Genomic DNA, 16,084 nt, shown 5'->3' on the forward strand with positions numbered 1-16,084 from the left:
TTCAGTACAAATCACCATCTGGTACTCAAAATGTCCTACTTTTAATGATTTATCAAAGAATTGATGTATTCTTAGTGTATTCATTGGCACAAACTAAAGAACGTTTTGAAAATAATTTCTCTCACACTCAAAATCCTTTACCAAAACCCTTTTAAATCTCCAGCACGTTTTGTAATGCTTATTTGCTCAAAATAACATTATCCTTTTGAGGTCAACCATTCGTGCTGGAAATTTGGATGTGATCCCATATGTACCAAGCACATCAACAGTTCTGGATTTCACAATGTATTAGTCAAGTTATGCTTTTACCAGTATTGCAACCTTCTAGTTCAAACATACGTGTTTTGATATGCTTAAACTTTGCAGAGAACCATCACTTGACAGATTGTGAGCAAATGCAATTGCCATTGAACCAGGCCGGTAAATAAGAATGAGAGAAAGAGTAAGTTACTCACAGATCTTTGTTCAAACCCAAACACCCCCACAGGCGAGTCGTTGTTTGGAATGTTGACTGTAGTTACAATGTCATCCCCCATTTTGGCACCTCCTGTCACTTTGGTCAGGATCACACTGAATGTCTCGAGAAACTCTGTCAGATTGTCATCTATAATAAATATCTCCACAACTCCAGAGTCCTGCAAAAAAGGAAACAGTGCACATATATTATCACATACACTGCACAATTTATTTCATAATATCAAATAACACTCTGAAAACTTTGGGCTTAGAGAATTTGTGTTAGGATAAACATTGTAATTGTCTCCTTGAAGTTGATCTTAAACTTCCAGAAGAAGAAACTTTAGCCATGAAAGAAAGATAATTCAAAGCCATGTAACATTTGTGCAGATTCAACAATACTTCCAACGTTCAGATTTAAACCCAACGTTTCATTACCATGTCATGTTACAATGATAGAGGACAAAATATGTAACTGGATTTAGAAAGGCTAACAACTTGAGGTGAGAAATTCCTATTGCTGTTAAATGTAGCTACAATGACAATGTCAGCCCTTGTCAATTCACTTAATCAAAGTCTTAGCCATTTCACTTCACAACAGGAGGAATTTCTTGTCCTTCATGTCCAGTCAATGATTGAACTTAAGGAGTTTGACTTTCAAATCAATGCATTCAGTTGGAAAAATTAAATAGCATAGATAATTTCAAAACAAAAAGTATCATTATCTTAACTTGAACTCCAGTTATCTCCTCATTTTATTGTTAAATTTGGCTAAAACATAATTGGAATAACATGTCTTCATTTGGAATATGGATCTAAAGTCATCCTAAATCAGTCACCATGTTGATTTTTAAACTAATTGATCAGCCTTCAGACAAAGCAGTTTGCAACACAACATGAATGAATCATGGAAGCCTATATCACTCCAACAGATAAAGAATTATATCACTGAGCAAATCAGTACATAAGAGGTACCTTTCCTTCAGCAAATGTGAGGTTTCCATAGGCTGGTCTGAAGTCTGAGAGACTGGCACTTCCAGGCTTAGCTTCCCAAGCTACATTTACTGCTCCAAATGTACCAGCGTTGCGGATTACTGGCAATTTCAAAAGGTTTCTTGGAGGATCAACCTCATACGCAACAACTGCACCATTCATATCCTGTGAAGAACAACATTTGTTAAAGAACCTGCTTTGCATATTAGGAATATTGTTACACATTCAAATAGAAACCAACCAATTGAGCAGGTACTGAGAAAAGTAAGTCTGTTTTTGATTATCTTGTAATAGAACAAAATAATAAGCTAATACTGGGTATAAAACTGATTCAATCTTTCTACCTTATTAAGGAAAATTAGATTAGATGAGCTAATATCATGCAATAAATCTTACCTTTGTGACATTGAACTGAATAATTCCTCTCGGATCATCATTCTCTTCAATTGCTATTTCTGCTACTTCCATCCCCAACCTCTTCACACTAGGCTGCCCTCCTCCAGCAAGTGTAATACCAGTCAATTCCACCTCGGTAATATTAACCAGGAAGTTTTCACGTAATTCGGGGATTTTGTCCTTCCAAACAAATTATTTTGTTGTTTTTTAATAGATGCACAAAGTAAAACAGCAGTGGGATTTACAATAGATTAGTCATTCACTTCATAGCCTTTCATGGAACACTGCTGTGTGCAAATTGGCTGCCGCATTTGGTTACAAAATACACAGTCAGTATATTTTACAGTAAATCCTATTAAGTGTTTTGAGACATCCTCTGGACTTGACAGTCTATATCAAATACAAGGATTATTATCTTATATTTGGTATAGCACCTTTCACTTCTTGATGATGTGTCAAAGCATTTTACAGGATATACTGTAAAGTGTAGTAATAATAATCCTTGCATTTGATGTAGCGCCTTTTCACATCTTCAAGACGTCTCAAAGAATATAATGTAAAGTGAATTGACTGTATATTTGTGGGCGAAACGCAGCAATCAAGTACGCACAGCAGTAGCGCAGTGACTATATTTTGGGAGGAATTAATACAGTAGCCAATTTGCACACAGCAATGTTCCACAAACAGCCATGAAGTGAAAGTCCAATTTCATTACACTTCAACAATTCAAGTTAATGGAGCAGACTTGCACTTCTTACAGGAGGCTCTGTTTCACTTCAATTACCTGTAACACGTTGGTGAACATTGAAGCAAAATAGTTAAGGCATAGGCATGTGGGCAGCAAGTTAATCTTAATGGCACTTATAAAAACAGATCCTGAAACTGAAAGAAAGGATAACGAACACTGGACCTTTTTAGTAAGAGAAAACATATTTTGTTAGATCTTGTGGGGAGTTATTCAAGTCATTCTTATTGAGACCTTCATGATGAGTCTGAAATAGTAATGCCTGATAACAATGTAACATTGTAATACTAATAACAATGTAACATTGCTTCCAACAATAAAGCAAGAGTGGGAAGAGTGATATATATATGTTGTGCTTCCAGTTGACTTAGTCCAAGGCAGTGAACATCTTTGCATTTACCAAACTATATGTTCTGTTAACTGGTGTCGGGTATCAGACCTAGTTGCAAAAACAACTCCTTGTAATGGATCTTTACTGGGTTTTTCACACCAACCTTGCATCAGGGTAAGGTTGATACCCAAACTTTTAACCTATCTTTCTCCTTCAATTGCATTTGCAGTTTTTCTGTTTATAACTGATCATGGGTCTGACTCTTTCTGGGGATACGAGAATTTTATTGCAAGAATTAATTTGCAACATTTTTGAAAAAGATAAGGAAAATCAGTTTCTAGACAACTTACAGTTAATATTGTGACTGTAATGGATGCTTGTGTGGCATTCTCCTGTATAATGACTGTGGCCTTCTTTGCAGTGTAGTCCTGGTTTTCAGATGCTTGACTGGCAGGTAACATTGATAGCACTGATTTTGTGCTGTACTGAACAGCAATGTCCCCAAGAAATCCATGTTCCCGGAGGATTATTAAAGTTACATTGACTGGATCAACTGTAGTGAGGCAAAAGAAAAGCAAATGACTGTTTATGTTCTCTGACTGTAGGTGTTGAATTATACATTGCAAACTTCTTCAGAATGTTTTTAATCCTTCACCAACTCTGTTATAAAGGAATATACATCTTTGGTAAAAAAAAAACTCTGATCAGAGTTATTTATATGACTATTTAAATTTAGAACTAACCCATAACTAGGGATTATATAAACTATGTGTAAACAGATGTATAACAGATGCTCTGTACAGGTTATGTAATTAACGCAAATCAAAGGGTTACAGATTATGTCATTTTCTGCACTGTTTGTCAATTACATTATTACGGATATAATCTGTACCCACATTTCATACAACTCAGGATGATTTTTGTACTGTTGGTATTTCAGCGCTGTGAGATGCTGCTGTGGGAGAAAGGCTCTATATAAATGCAAGTTGTTGTTATTGATGCACCCCTGTATCTGCTCATATCAACTATAGTAATAAAACATGTATATACAAAATCTGGATCCAGCATTTTGCTTATTACAGAATTGGGAGCATTCAGATATAAATAACCAAGTAATTTTTGAAGGGGTGGATTTTTTTTAATTGATTGTATGTTTTGGTACTTGTGCAGTGCAGGTACCACGCCTATGGTCACCTCCCCATTCCTCCTCTCATCCCTCTTGCATGATATAAAAACTCTGAGACACTACCCTAAATGAACGGCACTATATAAATACAAGTTGTTACTTTGCTTAATTTTCTCCTGGGGCAGGGGGAAGGGAGGTAAGAAGGTAAAATTGGTCACAAAGGAAGTGATATCAGTAGCGCTTGCTGGACACAGTACATATATATGCATGGCATGCACAAAGTAATGTCAGAGGTGAATCAGACATTTTCACATTTTGTTTTAGCACAGGGGGAAGTCTATGCTTATGGACCCAGTCCACCGGGTATGATAGGGTTTCCCTGCATTGTTCCATGAACAATAATATTATTTCCATAGTAAGATAGTATGACAACCCTACTACCTCTCTAACTTTGCTTTCTCTCTCACTATGTCTGATCATCCACACTGTTTAATTTATTCACAATGGGGCTGTAGTAAAATAATCATAATCCTTGCATTTGATATAGTGCTTTTCACATCTTCTAGACGTCTCAAAGCGCTTCACAGAATATGCTGTAAAGTGAATTGACCGTATATTTGTAGGCGAAACGCGGCAGCCAATTGCGCACAGCAGTGTCCCACAAACAGTCGTGGATTGAAAATGACCAACTTATTATGTTTTGTTTTGGAGGGATTATTATTCAAGATAAATAACAATGCTTACATTTCATATAGCACCTTTCATGTCGGGCGGACGTCCCAAAGCACTTCACAGGATATATTGTAAAGTGTAGTGACTGTGGGTTTTGTGGGTGAACACAGAAGCCAAAAAATACATAAATAAGATACATAAAATACCTTAAAAATGTTAAGAATTTGGGTAAAAATTGTCTCAAAAGGAAAGTTTTTTAAAAATTCTAAGGTTATCAAAACTATAATCCTGGACTATAATTTGACCCCCATTGTAACACAAGTCCCCTTATAGCACAGGGCACCAGAGGTGAGGTTTACGTTAGGTATCGAAGAGCTGGTTTCCTCACAGTGAACAGGAAGTGACATCAATAGGCGCTATCACAACCCAAAAGCACTGATTGGCAGCTATTCTTTTAACAAACAATGATATACAACAACAACTTGCATTTATACAGCATCCTTCATGCGGTGCAGCATCCTAGAACATTTTTAACGTAGGGTTTGATTTTAACGACCACAATGTAAGAGAGTTGTTGCACTGCATTCACAAAACAAAACTTACTTCCAGGCTCCTGCACGGAGGTGAAGAGGGAGTCCGGGTGCCAGCCAACCACACCATATGGTGAGTCATTGGGTAGAATGGTCAAGATGGCATTTTTCTTGCCCCAGTCAAGTACACCTCCTCTGTCCTGGTCTTGCAATTCCACAGTGGTAACATTCACAAGTGTTATAGTTACAATCTCAGTTGCTTCTGGAATGTTATCAGCCAATACCATCAGTGAAATAGTAGCAAGTGCTTGACCATCTCCAAAGACCACCTGCAAAATTGAAGCAATGATTACTCATGGGATGTGTGAAGATTTTGATATTCAGAGACCAATGATGAAACACTTCAGCACTAATTTGCAAGGATTCATTAAGGCTATTTTACTTGTGTATTCTGATCTGATCCACGCCCATTCAGTTGTTCAATAAGAATGAGATCGTGACCAGGACTGGAGTCAAGGGCACGATATTCACATTCTGGATTCAGAGAGAATTCAGAAATATTGAATGCTGCCAGTGGGACTCTGCTCTGTCATAATCTACTTCTGATCACTGTAGAGAAGCCTCCCTGTGGCTGTTGTGACACAGGATTCACTGGTAGGATCTAATACTTACAAATTCTGTGCAAATGAAGATTGCAAATACAGTGTTTCATTTTTGTCTGTTCTGTGAAGCTATTATTTTTACAGCTTGAAAGTTGCTAATATAAACTGGGGCTCTCAAAGCAAAAAGGTTTGGTATTTTTGTTTATTCAAACTAGTCTGCTGGTCAGAAGTCAGATACCGTCCACTGACTTACATTATATGTGGCCTACTGAGTACCATCAAAGTCGATCAGATAACTAGTCGGTTATGTAAAATAGCTTGTTATGTTGTTTTGTATGCTTTTCATGACAGGAAATTCTTAGATCATTTATTCTGGGTCTGCACTGTGATCACAATTTATTGTGCTGCATCTAAGAGCTCATTTTTATCTTGTTACAGCATGAGCTTATGGTTTTAGTATAAACAGAAAGCTGACTCTATATCAAGTAGAAAGACAGCTAATTATTTGCCATTTTATTTCAGTATTTCACCGATTCAATGTGAAAATCATATCCGAGCTTTGACTATGGTTTGGCTTTGCAGGACAAATGCATCGGCAACCCGAAACTTTAAAATTATTATTTACAAAGAAAAAGTGAATCTCCTTACGACTCCTGAAGTTGGGAAGATGTCACTGAAGCTTCCACTGGCTTCCCATTGTACAGTCACAGGGCTGTGTGTCCCTCGTAGCCGCTCAATGCTCAAGGTGACCATGCTGTCCTGGTCTAACTCTTCAACTTGTTTGGATAAGGAACTCTTTGGGGAAAAAAGAAATATGCTCTGAAACGCTACAATTTCAAAAGCGCAAAATTATTCTCAAACATAGGATTCAAAATCATATGGAAAAAGATTGAAATTTGGTAAATTCTTAAAAACAGCCTTAATTTTGAAGCCGATTAGATATTTTTCTGCAAGTTCTTTTAAAACTACAGAAATTGGATTCAAAGTTAAGATTGAATTCATCAACTGGCCAAATACTGCACTCTTTGAAATACTATATAAATAGAGTAAATTTAGACCTAGGTCAAATGTTTCCCCAACCATCTTTTGAATGATATCACATTGATACCTACCTCCAACACACAGCATTCCAAAAATATTGGAGTACCCACCTAAATTATGAGCTCAAGCTCCGTCTGTAGCTCTCTCACAATGTTCTGACCAGACAAGCCAAACTGGCAATCCTAGCCACATAACTGATTTCCAATCTCATTTCTTAAGAGCAAAGACTCAGTCGCTTTTAGTTCATAACAAAGCTATCAGGAGAACCTTTACTGAACTGGATTTTTGCATGGTTCAGGAGGAAAACATTACACCACCAACTTCTTCCTACTTTAAAGGAAAAAAATCCAGCACTTGAGTGATAACACCTCATAAAATGCCTCCAAATCATGATGAAGATATTTATTCAAAATTCAAATTAAATCATCAACGTATTTAAGAAGAAAGGTGATTCACTCATCAGGGAGAAGGGAAACAAGTATAGGAGGCAAATATGAGTTGGAGGCTTGCATGTAGCATACAAACACTGGCACAGGCTAGTTAGACCAAATGGCCTGTTTCAATGGCATATCATTCTTTGTATTTTGATATAAAATCAGAACTTACCTGTGAAAAACCAATTATTCCATAAGCATCATCATTTGGCAGGATGTGCACCATCACTTGACCATTGAAGCCAATCTCAGCTCCTCCTTTTGAATTTTTGAGTCTCACTGTGAAAGACTCTGTTTCCTCTGGGACATCGTCATCCAGGATATTTACTGCTATCACAGCTTCTTCATCCCCAGGTTCAAATACAAGCTCACCAAACCTGGCATTTTAAGACATTAATGCATTGATTGATGATGATTGTACACACAAATAACAATAATAATTATAATCCTTACATTTGGTATAGCACCCTTCACATCTATTCTCAGCCTCCTCCTTTTTCTCATTTACATGCTCCCTCTTGGTGATATCATCCACAGGCAACATGTATGCGGATGATACCCAAATCTATTTTACTTCCTCGAATCTCAACCCCAGTCCTACTGATGTTCTGACTGCCTGTTTGTCTGACATGAAGCGTGGATGAGTGCCAACTTTCTGCAGCTGAACATGGACAAAACAGAAGCCATCCTCCTTGGCTCCTGTCAATGTCTTCTCACCGTGGAACTAATCAACCTTCCCTGCCTTATGCCTCAGACTCACCAAATCTGTACGCAACCTTAGTGTCGGGTCCAATCCCCAGCTATCTTCCCTACCTCACAATGGGTCCACTGACCAGGACTGGCTTCCTCTACCTTTGCCACATCACTCTCTTTGACTCATATCTTAATTCAAACTCTACTGAAATTCTCCTTCGTGCTTTTGTCACCTCTCACCTCGATTTTCAATGAACTCCTTACCGGTCTCTCCATCTCCACTATTAACAGTCCAAATGACATAAAACTCTGCCGCCCATGTCCTTACCAGTATCAGGCTCTGCACCGACATCAGCCCATTTTTCCCAAGCTCTACTGGCTCCTTGTTGCAGAACAGATCAATATCAATATCCTCACTCTCACTTTCAAATCTCTTCACCCTCTGGAACATTCCTACCTCTCCATACACTACGTCTCTACCCACCACCTTCACTCAACTGGCACAGGTCTGCTTCCCATCCCTTATCCCCTCTGCTCCACAATTGCCAGCTGTGCTTTCAGCCAGTGGAACTCCCTGCCTCAATCCCGCCGTCTTGACCCCTCTTTTACGGTCTTCAAATCACATCTGAAGATTCTTTGATAATGCCTTTGGCCAATTTTCCCTCTTCTTTTTGGGTTGGCTTCAAGTCACACCACTATTAAGTGCTTTGAAGTGCATGTGGAAATGGGAAAACGAGTAAGGAATGAGTGCAGTTGAAAAATTGAGGCGGGAGGTAACAAAAGCTCTAATAAGGATTTCATGTGTGTATCACTGGAGAACATTATAAACAACAACAATTTGCATTTATATAGCACCACTCATGCAGGGTAGTGTCCCAGAGCACTTGACTAAATGAGAGAGAAACTTGGTGTCACCAAAGGGTACCAACATCTTTGGGAGCAAGATAAACTTATGGACCACAATGCAATGTAGGCCTACTAAGTGAGCACCGACATCTATTTTTGTTGCAGATTTACAGGATCTGCAGTATTTTGAGTTTTGTTGTTTCTTCAGTTTGGGTAAGATTAGCTCTTTAATTTCTCAGTGTTTTTATTTAAAGTAAAAAAATAAAGAAAAAATTCAGGAAAATCCAGAAAGCAATAGAAAATTGGAACTTCTTACATTGGAATGAAATCAGATTGGTTTGACACTGAGGCAAGTTCATAGACCCGGGATCCCAAATCCCCAGTTGAAACAATGAGGGTTTTGGTTCCATTCAATGAAGGTGCAGAGACGGAAAGCATCTGGCTTGCTCCTGGTGCTTCCAGCACCAATGAAAACTGGCTCTTTGCTGAATTCCACGAATACAGAAATGACTGATTTTCACTGGCAAGCAGGAGGTGAACTGAAATAATACAACCAACATTAATACAGTATTCAGAGAAGGTAACGTTTTCAAACAAAGTAAACATTAATTCAAAGAAAACATTCACCATGGTATGGTTAATAACTAGGGGTCGTTGGTAGGGTTAATACCTAGGGTACACTAAACAGCTATGCTCAGTATCTGGAGAAAAGTATGTTCGATTCCTAGGGTAGAGAAGTATTGTACTTCTCTGGTATACAGAAAATGCATGCATGTTTATGCACATCACAATACTTAAGATATTATAAAATGAATTTAAAAAAAGTCAGAACAGATTGGTTGAGAATGGAACTCAGAACAACACGCCACTGTTAAGCAGAGGCCATAAGTTATTTTAAAAGACAATTAGATCGATGCTTGAAAATAAGAATATTAGAAGAGTGGAGAGCAAGTGGTGGGATTAGACTAAATAACTCATGCAGATAAAAATGCCAACCTAGACTTGATAAACGTTTTTGCTGTAACATTCTATGATTCTATTCATTCAATGTTATACTTGTTGGTTTGAGGAATTCATTTCTAACGTCTTACCAAAGCCAGAGGCAGGTGTGAAAAGGTCAATGCTCCTCACGGCATGGACAGGAATAGATTGGAGAAATTTAAAAAAGGACTGTCCAGTCTCCCAGATATACACAAGACAGGGATCAAGGTTGCCTATGAAATTAAAAACACACAAAGCTAATAAATACAATGGTTTAGAGTCAATAAATTGCTCCCAAATACACTAAAATAAAGAGCTAAAAGCTTTTCACAAACTGTTGCAGTCTTCCATGAAAAATAGATATATTAATAGACCACAGATCAAATACAAATTATTTGTGGCATTGATCACATCCAATAAAATTAAAGTTTACTTGAATGCCACATGAATGTAAAAGAGAAACAAACTTTTCAAAGATGATTTCTGGAAACATATTTTTATATCCCAGCAGATTCCAGGTAAAACTACTAGGCTACAGCAATCACATCATATTCCAGTTAGTTTCTTCACTTCTCATGACAAGTACATTTTAATTATCAAGAGTTCTAGTAAGTGACATGAAAAGGTTATCAGAATATTTCTCAGGTTAATAATATGAATGTGATAAATAAATGAATAACCGAATCACTTACCTTCCATGGCCCTATTAGCAAAAATGAGGTAGACATCAGCCCCAATGGTCTTACTGCTAATTTGTGCAGGTCCACGGACAGTCAGATTTTCAGGGTTTCTGAATTCGCCATCACTCCACTGATAGAGGACTGAGGTTTGGTTGGAACTGAGCTGGGAAACAGCCATGTAGAGCAGACTTCCTCGGTTAAACAGAGTCAAGCTTACAGCCCCATTAGTAGGAAGGCTTTGATGTAAAATAAATGAATTTCCATTCCATCTATAGACCTGTAGAAATATTAAATGATGAAATATCATTAGGTTAGATTTATAAGGTTTACCTTTTTCACTCAATATATGTTTTTATTAAACAGATAGGCATATGTGAATAACCTGAAACCAATGTACAGCAAAACAAAAGCAAGGATTGACAGGGACCAATGTCCTCGGGTATAAGCTAAAGAGGGACTTGACTAAATCATTCCTTGGCTAGATCCAAAGCCTAAGTGGAGTCCTGTAGCTCAGTGGTTAGAGCACTCGCTTTGCAAGCGAGAGACCTGAGTTCAATTCCAGGCAGGTCAGGGCGAAACCTTGGGCAAGTTTCCTTACTCCACACAGAGCCTAATAATAATCCCTCCAAAACCAAAAACAATAATAAATTGATCATTTTCAATCTACGACTGTTTGTGGGACATTGCTGTGCGCAATTGGCTGCCGCGTTCGCCCTCAAATATACAGTCAATTCACTTTACAGTATATTCTGTGAAGCGCTTTGGGACGTCGTCCCGACGTGAAAAGCGCTATATCAAATGCAAGGATTATTATTATTATTATTATTAAGTAGAGGAGTCCAAAACGGCATCTCAGATGATTACCTTCTCCAAATCTTAAGACTTCCATGTCTCTTAGTTTTCAAACCAGTGGTAATTCTAGTTTCAAAGCATGATCTTCCTGGCAACTAAGAAATTCTGTAAATGATTCTAACCGAACCCAGACCCCAGTATGAATCTTATATCATGGAGGAAAGCTAGTGCAGACCACAAAGGTGGTCATGACTAGAGATGAGATGGAGTATTTGTTTTTCATTTATTCACAATATTAAAAAGTGTTTTAAACCTTTTCCGCCTTTGTTAATACACGATAGAAAGTATTAAAATAAAAACGTTTCAAGATTGAAATAAAACTAGGATTCAGATAAAGTCAGGCTATATTTGGCAAATATGTAATAATAATCCTTGCATTTGATATAGCGCTTTTAACGTCGGGAGGACGTCCCAAAGCGCTTCACAGTACACACTGTAAAGTGAATTGACTGTATATTTGTGGGCGAACGAGGCAGCCAATTGCACACAGCAATGTCCCACAAACAGTCATGGATTGAAAATGACCAATTTATTATTGTTATTGTTTTGGAAAGATTATTATTAGATGTGTGGAGTAAGGAAACTTGCCCAAGGTTTCGCCCTGACCTGCCTGGAATTAAACTCAGGTCTCTCGCTTGCAATGCGAGTGCTCTAACCACTGAGCTACAGGACTCCTTGCCGTGAATAATAATGCCATGAACACTTTTTTTTGAGGGGGTGGGGCGGGGGAGGGGGGCAGGGAATTAACTAACTCCACAAGCTACTCTGTTCTTTTTAACTGATACCTCCTCTTTTTTAGCATCAGCATATAACGGCCACCGCAAAAGAAAAAAACATTTTCTGACCTGTAAACCGATTCCAAAAATGTCCACTTGGCTGCCTACGATCAAATAATCCTGGTTATCATGAGCAAAATATTTCACATTACTGCTGCCCAACAAAGCCAAAGACTGAATCTGTTGGGAGAATCAAAGGATTAAAAGCATGCTTTGCAAGTAAAACTGAAATTTGTGAATAATAAAACACAATGCAAGAAACATCAATTGACCTTTAACATTGACAGGAATGAAAATATTAATTGTACCAAGAAAACAATTAAAAATCCCAATTAACACTCAAAGTAAATATGCAGAGTGTTTTACAATGCAGTTGAAGCCAATTATATTATTAACGTTCCATTGGCGATCTATGAATTATGTTGCATGCTACATGTCACCTTTATTTCCGAGGTTGTTCACCCCAGTGACAATGTTCAATTCTGCTTTAAACTGAAAATAGCTTCCTTAAGGCTAGTAGTAAAAACAAAATAAAATAATATACCAGAGTTAATCCAGACTTCAGTGTAAACATATAAACACTGATATTAGATGCTCTCTCTTTTTTTACTTGACCATGAGCAATAACGACATAAGATGTTTCGCTTATAACAAAGGATGTGCAGGCTGTTGGATCTTGTATTCTGAAATCCTGTGAGAAGAACAACGGCACTTTGTCATATAAGTTTTTCAGACTCAAAGATTTTTTTTAAAAAAAGCTTAAGTCAAAGAGTTTAGTTATTTTTTTCCCCCATTGTAGAGTTTTACCTGCATCGGTACAAGCACTCCCTGCCATTGATAAAGTGTTGACAAAACATCTGTAGTGAAGCCGATTTCAGACATTCGGAGGAGAATTCCAAACATGCTGTTGTTAAATGTGAAGAAACACCAGCCAGCAGCTGATCCCTCGAGTATGTTCTGTACTGTGGCCAGCACTCGTACATCACCCTCTGCAAAAACAGGAACTCAATACAGTACAGACCACTATTATAATGTGGATTCACTTATCATGCAGTTTGGGTGTGGATCCCAACTTCACTTACTAAAATATAAGAAGGCTATGCAGCTCGTTTTTTGTAGCATGGGAAGCCGGCTGCCATATGCATGCAGATTGAAAGTGGAAGCACTCACCTGTTATGGTGTTGGTAACGATTTTTTAGATTCAAACCACCGCGCTATAATGGGGCTCTACTGTAGTTACAGGATTAATATTACCATAGTTGGCTTCAATAGCTAGTTTCTTTATTAATTCAATATTAAAGTTTCAGAGTATTACTGTTGCCCATAATCATGTATTCAAGCAATAAAAGACGTATTTATTGACCAGTTGACTACAAATGATGACATTAATAAACAATTATTTTCATTTCTCGTTAATTACATCATTAAGCACATCTGTACTTCGCTGTGTACACATGAGTTATAAATTGAGACATGCTTTGCACAGCTCGTAACAACTATTAATATTTATGCAGCATCAAGAGGAAGTTTCAGGGCAATTAACACAAGTGATGGAGAGTCAAGTTGCAGGGAGCTGAGAAGAGGTTGGCAAAGGTGGCTGAAAGCATGACAATGATTTAGAGTAGCTTCTGTGGGGGTGATGTGAAGCAGGTCAGTTTACAGATCCCAATATTAATAAGTTAAACATTTCAACCATTATATTGTAACAACTTACTCATTCCATATGCAGTTCCAGATTTCGTCTCCCATTCCACACTGACCCTACTCTCCAGGCCATTACTCCGAGAAACCTTCAAATACAATGTCCTATTTCCTTCTTCTAAACTCACCGAGTGAGTCCTAAGTAAAATAGGAAAGGATATAAAAGATTGCCATTCAAAACAAACAGATATTCTGCTCATTATTATAGAGAAGAATATTCACCATGGAGGAACATATGATGGCTAATCCCTGAAGAAATGTTACATTTGTAATAAGATAAATCAAAGTAACTTTATTAACAACAACTACAGCACTTGCATTTCTATGTGCATTTCATTAGGAGACAGTCTCAAAGATTGGGGGGTGTGGGGGGAGGAGTAGGTGAGACATGGTCAAAGGTTCAAAGAGATAGTTTTCTTTAGTGGGTTTGAAAACAGTGAGCGAAGTAGTGAGATTTATGGAATGGTTCCAAGGAGTGAGGGCAAAGTGAATGAAAGTTTGTTTATGATGGCGGGGTAGAGGACATGAAGAAGGACCAAGTTAGCAGACCAAAAGGAACAACTGAGGCAGTAGAACCACAGGAGACCACAGTGATAGGGGTGGAGGAAGACTAGAGAGTTATTTGTAGACAAAAATTAGGAATCTGAAGTCGATCTCCTGGGGACCGTGAGTCAGTGGAGCGGGTTGTGGGTGGGAATCTTTTATGGAAGAGAATGTGGGACATCAAGACCAGAGGTGATGAAGTTATCAATTAGAGACGAGGCTGTGATGGAGGGTGGTGAGGTAAGAAGAGAAACAAGTAATGTTGTGGAGATCGAGGACAACGGACTTGGTCAAGGTGAGAGAATTAGAGGGAGGTGAGGGTCAAACAAAATGCCAAGGTTCCATACAGGCTTTGTGATCTGGAATGTGCATCCAAGGAGGTAAATATGAATAACGGCTGAGGTGAGGAGGCATTAGTGGAAGCCAAGTAAAATGACTTCTGCTTTGTTGATGTTTACTTGATGGCTGACAAGCAGTCAGTCAGAACAGCAGGTCCTGGAATCGAGGGCATTAAAGTCGGGGGTCATCTGTATCCATGTAATTGTGGACCCCATACCTGCAGATAATGTCGCCAGACAAATATGCTGTTCAAATGTAAATGAAGCATTCTTCAAATACTTGGCACTTTGGGTGGAAATTAACATTTTGCTCTCAGTATTATCTTTTTAATAACCAAAGTCTAATGACATTGCTTTTACTGACCTATTCACGATTGGGAAGATACTGAAGATTCCTAATGGTGCCTGATTTTGAAGGACTGTTATCAGGGTCTGTACTATCTCTCCCATTCTGGCCCCTCCTGTCGGGGCAAACAAAGTAACTGTGAACTGCTCATCCATCTCCGGCTCTTCATCCAAAATAGCAGAAATCTGCAATGTCTGAGACAGAACAAATTGAACAAAGGTTTGTATAAATATAAATTTTATGGAAATGAGCAAGTACACATAAAATCACTATTATTATAATAAAATTATCCTTGCATTTAATATTGCGGCTTATCACATCATCAAGACATCTGAAAGTGCTTCATAGGATATACTGCATTTTGTGGGTGAACTCAGCAGCCAATTTGCACACTCTAATGTCCTACAAACAACCATGGAGTAACTGACCAATTGTAATCATTTTATGTTGAGAAATTTAAGGGTGAGTGATTAAAAGAAAAGTTTTGGAACAAAGAATTATTAGCATTGGATTACAATGCAACAAGAGGCTATAGAAGTTAATACAATCACATAATTTAAAAGAGAATCAGAGAGGTGCTTTGGAAAATAAAGGAGCAGAAAAGATTATTATGGTTCATATCCAAGATACAAGTAATAATAACTAAACAACTTTGCATTAATTCTCTATACCTCATAACCCTCAATTCAATTATTCATCAAATAGTTATCTGATTCCTTCTTGCCTTTGTTGATATCAATGACAAAATAATAATTCTTGCATTTGTTATTGCGCCTTTCACGTTGGGAGGTCGTCCCATACTATTTCACAGGATTTATTGTGAAGTGGAGTGATGGTAATAAGTATTTTAAAATGGCATTATTTTTCTCCTTAAAACACAACTTCATTTCCAATAGGATTTCCGTAAGCAATGTCATTGGTTGTTGAAGGAAATTTACTAGATAAATAAATCCATTCAAGTTTGTCATTTTCCATTGTTTAGAGGTATTGTTTTCTCCCAGG

The 16,084-nt window shown here is 37.8% G+C and overlaps 1 protein-coding gene across 1 annotated transcript in view; it reads right to left on the reverse strand.

The window, feature by feature from the left end:
• The window catches only part of adgrv1 (adhesion G protein-coupled receptor V1), a 260,965-nt gene that overhangs the window by 170,542 nt on the left and 74,339 nt on the right, over positions 1–16,084 (reverse strand). Inside the window, 15 exon segments of the mRNA XM_042346991.1 lie at positions 456–635; positions 1,432–1,614; positions 1,846–2,025; positions 3,272–3,474; positions 5,323–5,578; positions 6,500–6,646; positions 7,499–7,703; positions 9,182–9,404; positions 9,957–10,079; positions 10,539–10,803; positions 12,224–12,334; positions 12,765–12,845; positions 12,962–13,143; positions 13,869–13,993; positions 15,086–15,276. Coding sequence (XP_042202925.1) covers positions 456–635; positions 1,432–1,614; positions 1,846–2,025; positions 3,272–3,474; positions 5,323–5,578; positions 6,500–6,646; positions 7,499–7,703; positions 9,182–9,404; positions 9,957–10,079; positions 10,539–10,803; positions 12,224–12,334; positions 12,765–12,845; positions 12,962–13,143; positions 13,869–13,993; positions 15,086–15,276 — 2,655 coding nt within the window.

This window comes from Callorhinchus milii, unplaced genomic scaffold, assembly GCF_018977255.1.
Source record: "Callorhinchus milii isolate IMCB2004 unplaced genomic scaffold, IMCB_Cmil_1.0 Scaffold1, whole genome shotgun sequence".
Lineage (NCBI taxonomy): Eukaryota > Metazoa > Chordata > Chondrichthyes > Chimaeriformes > Callorhinchidae > Callorhinchus > Callorhinchus milii.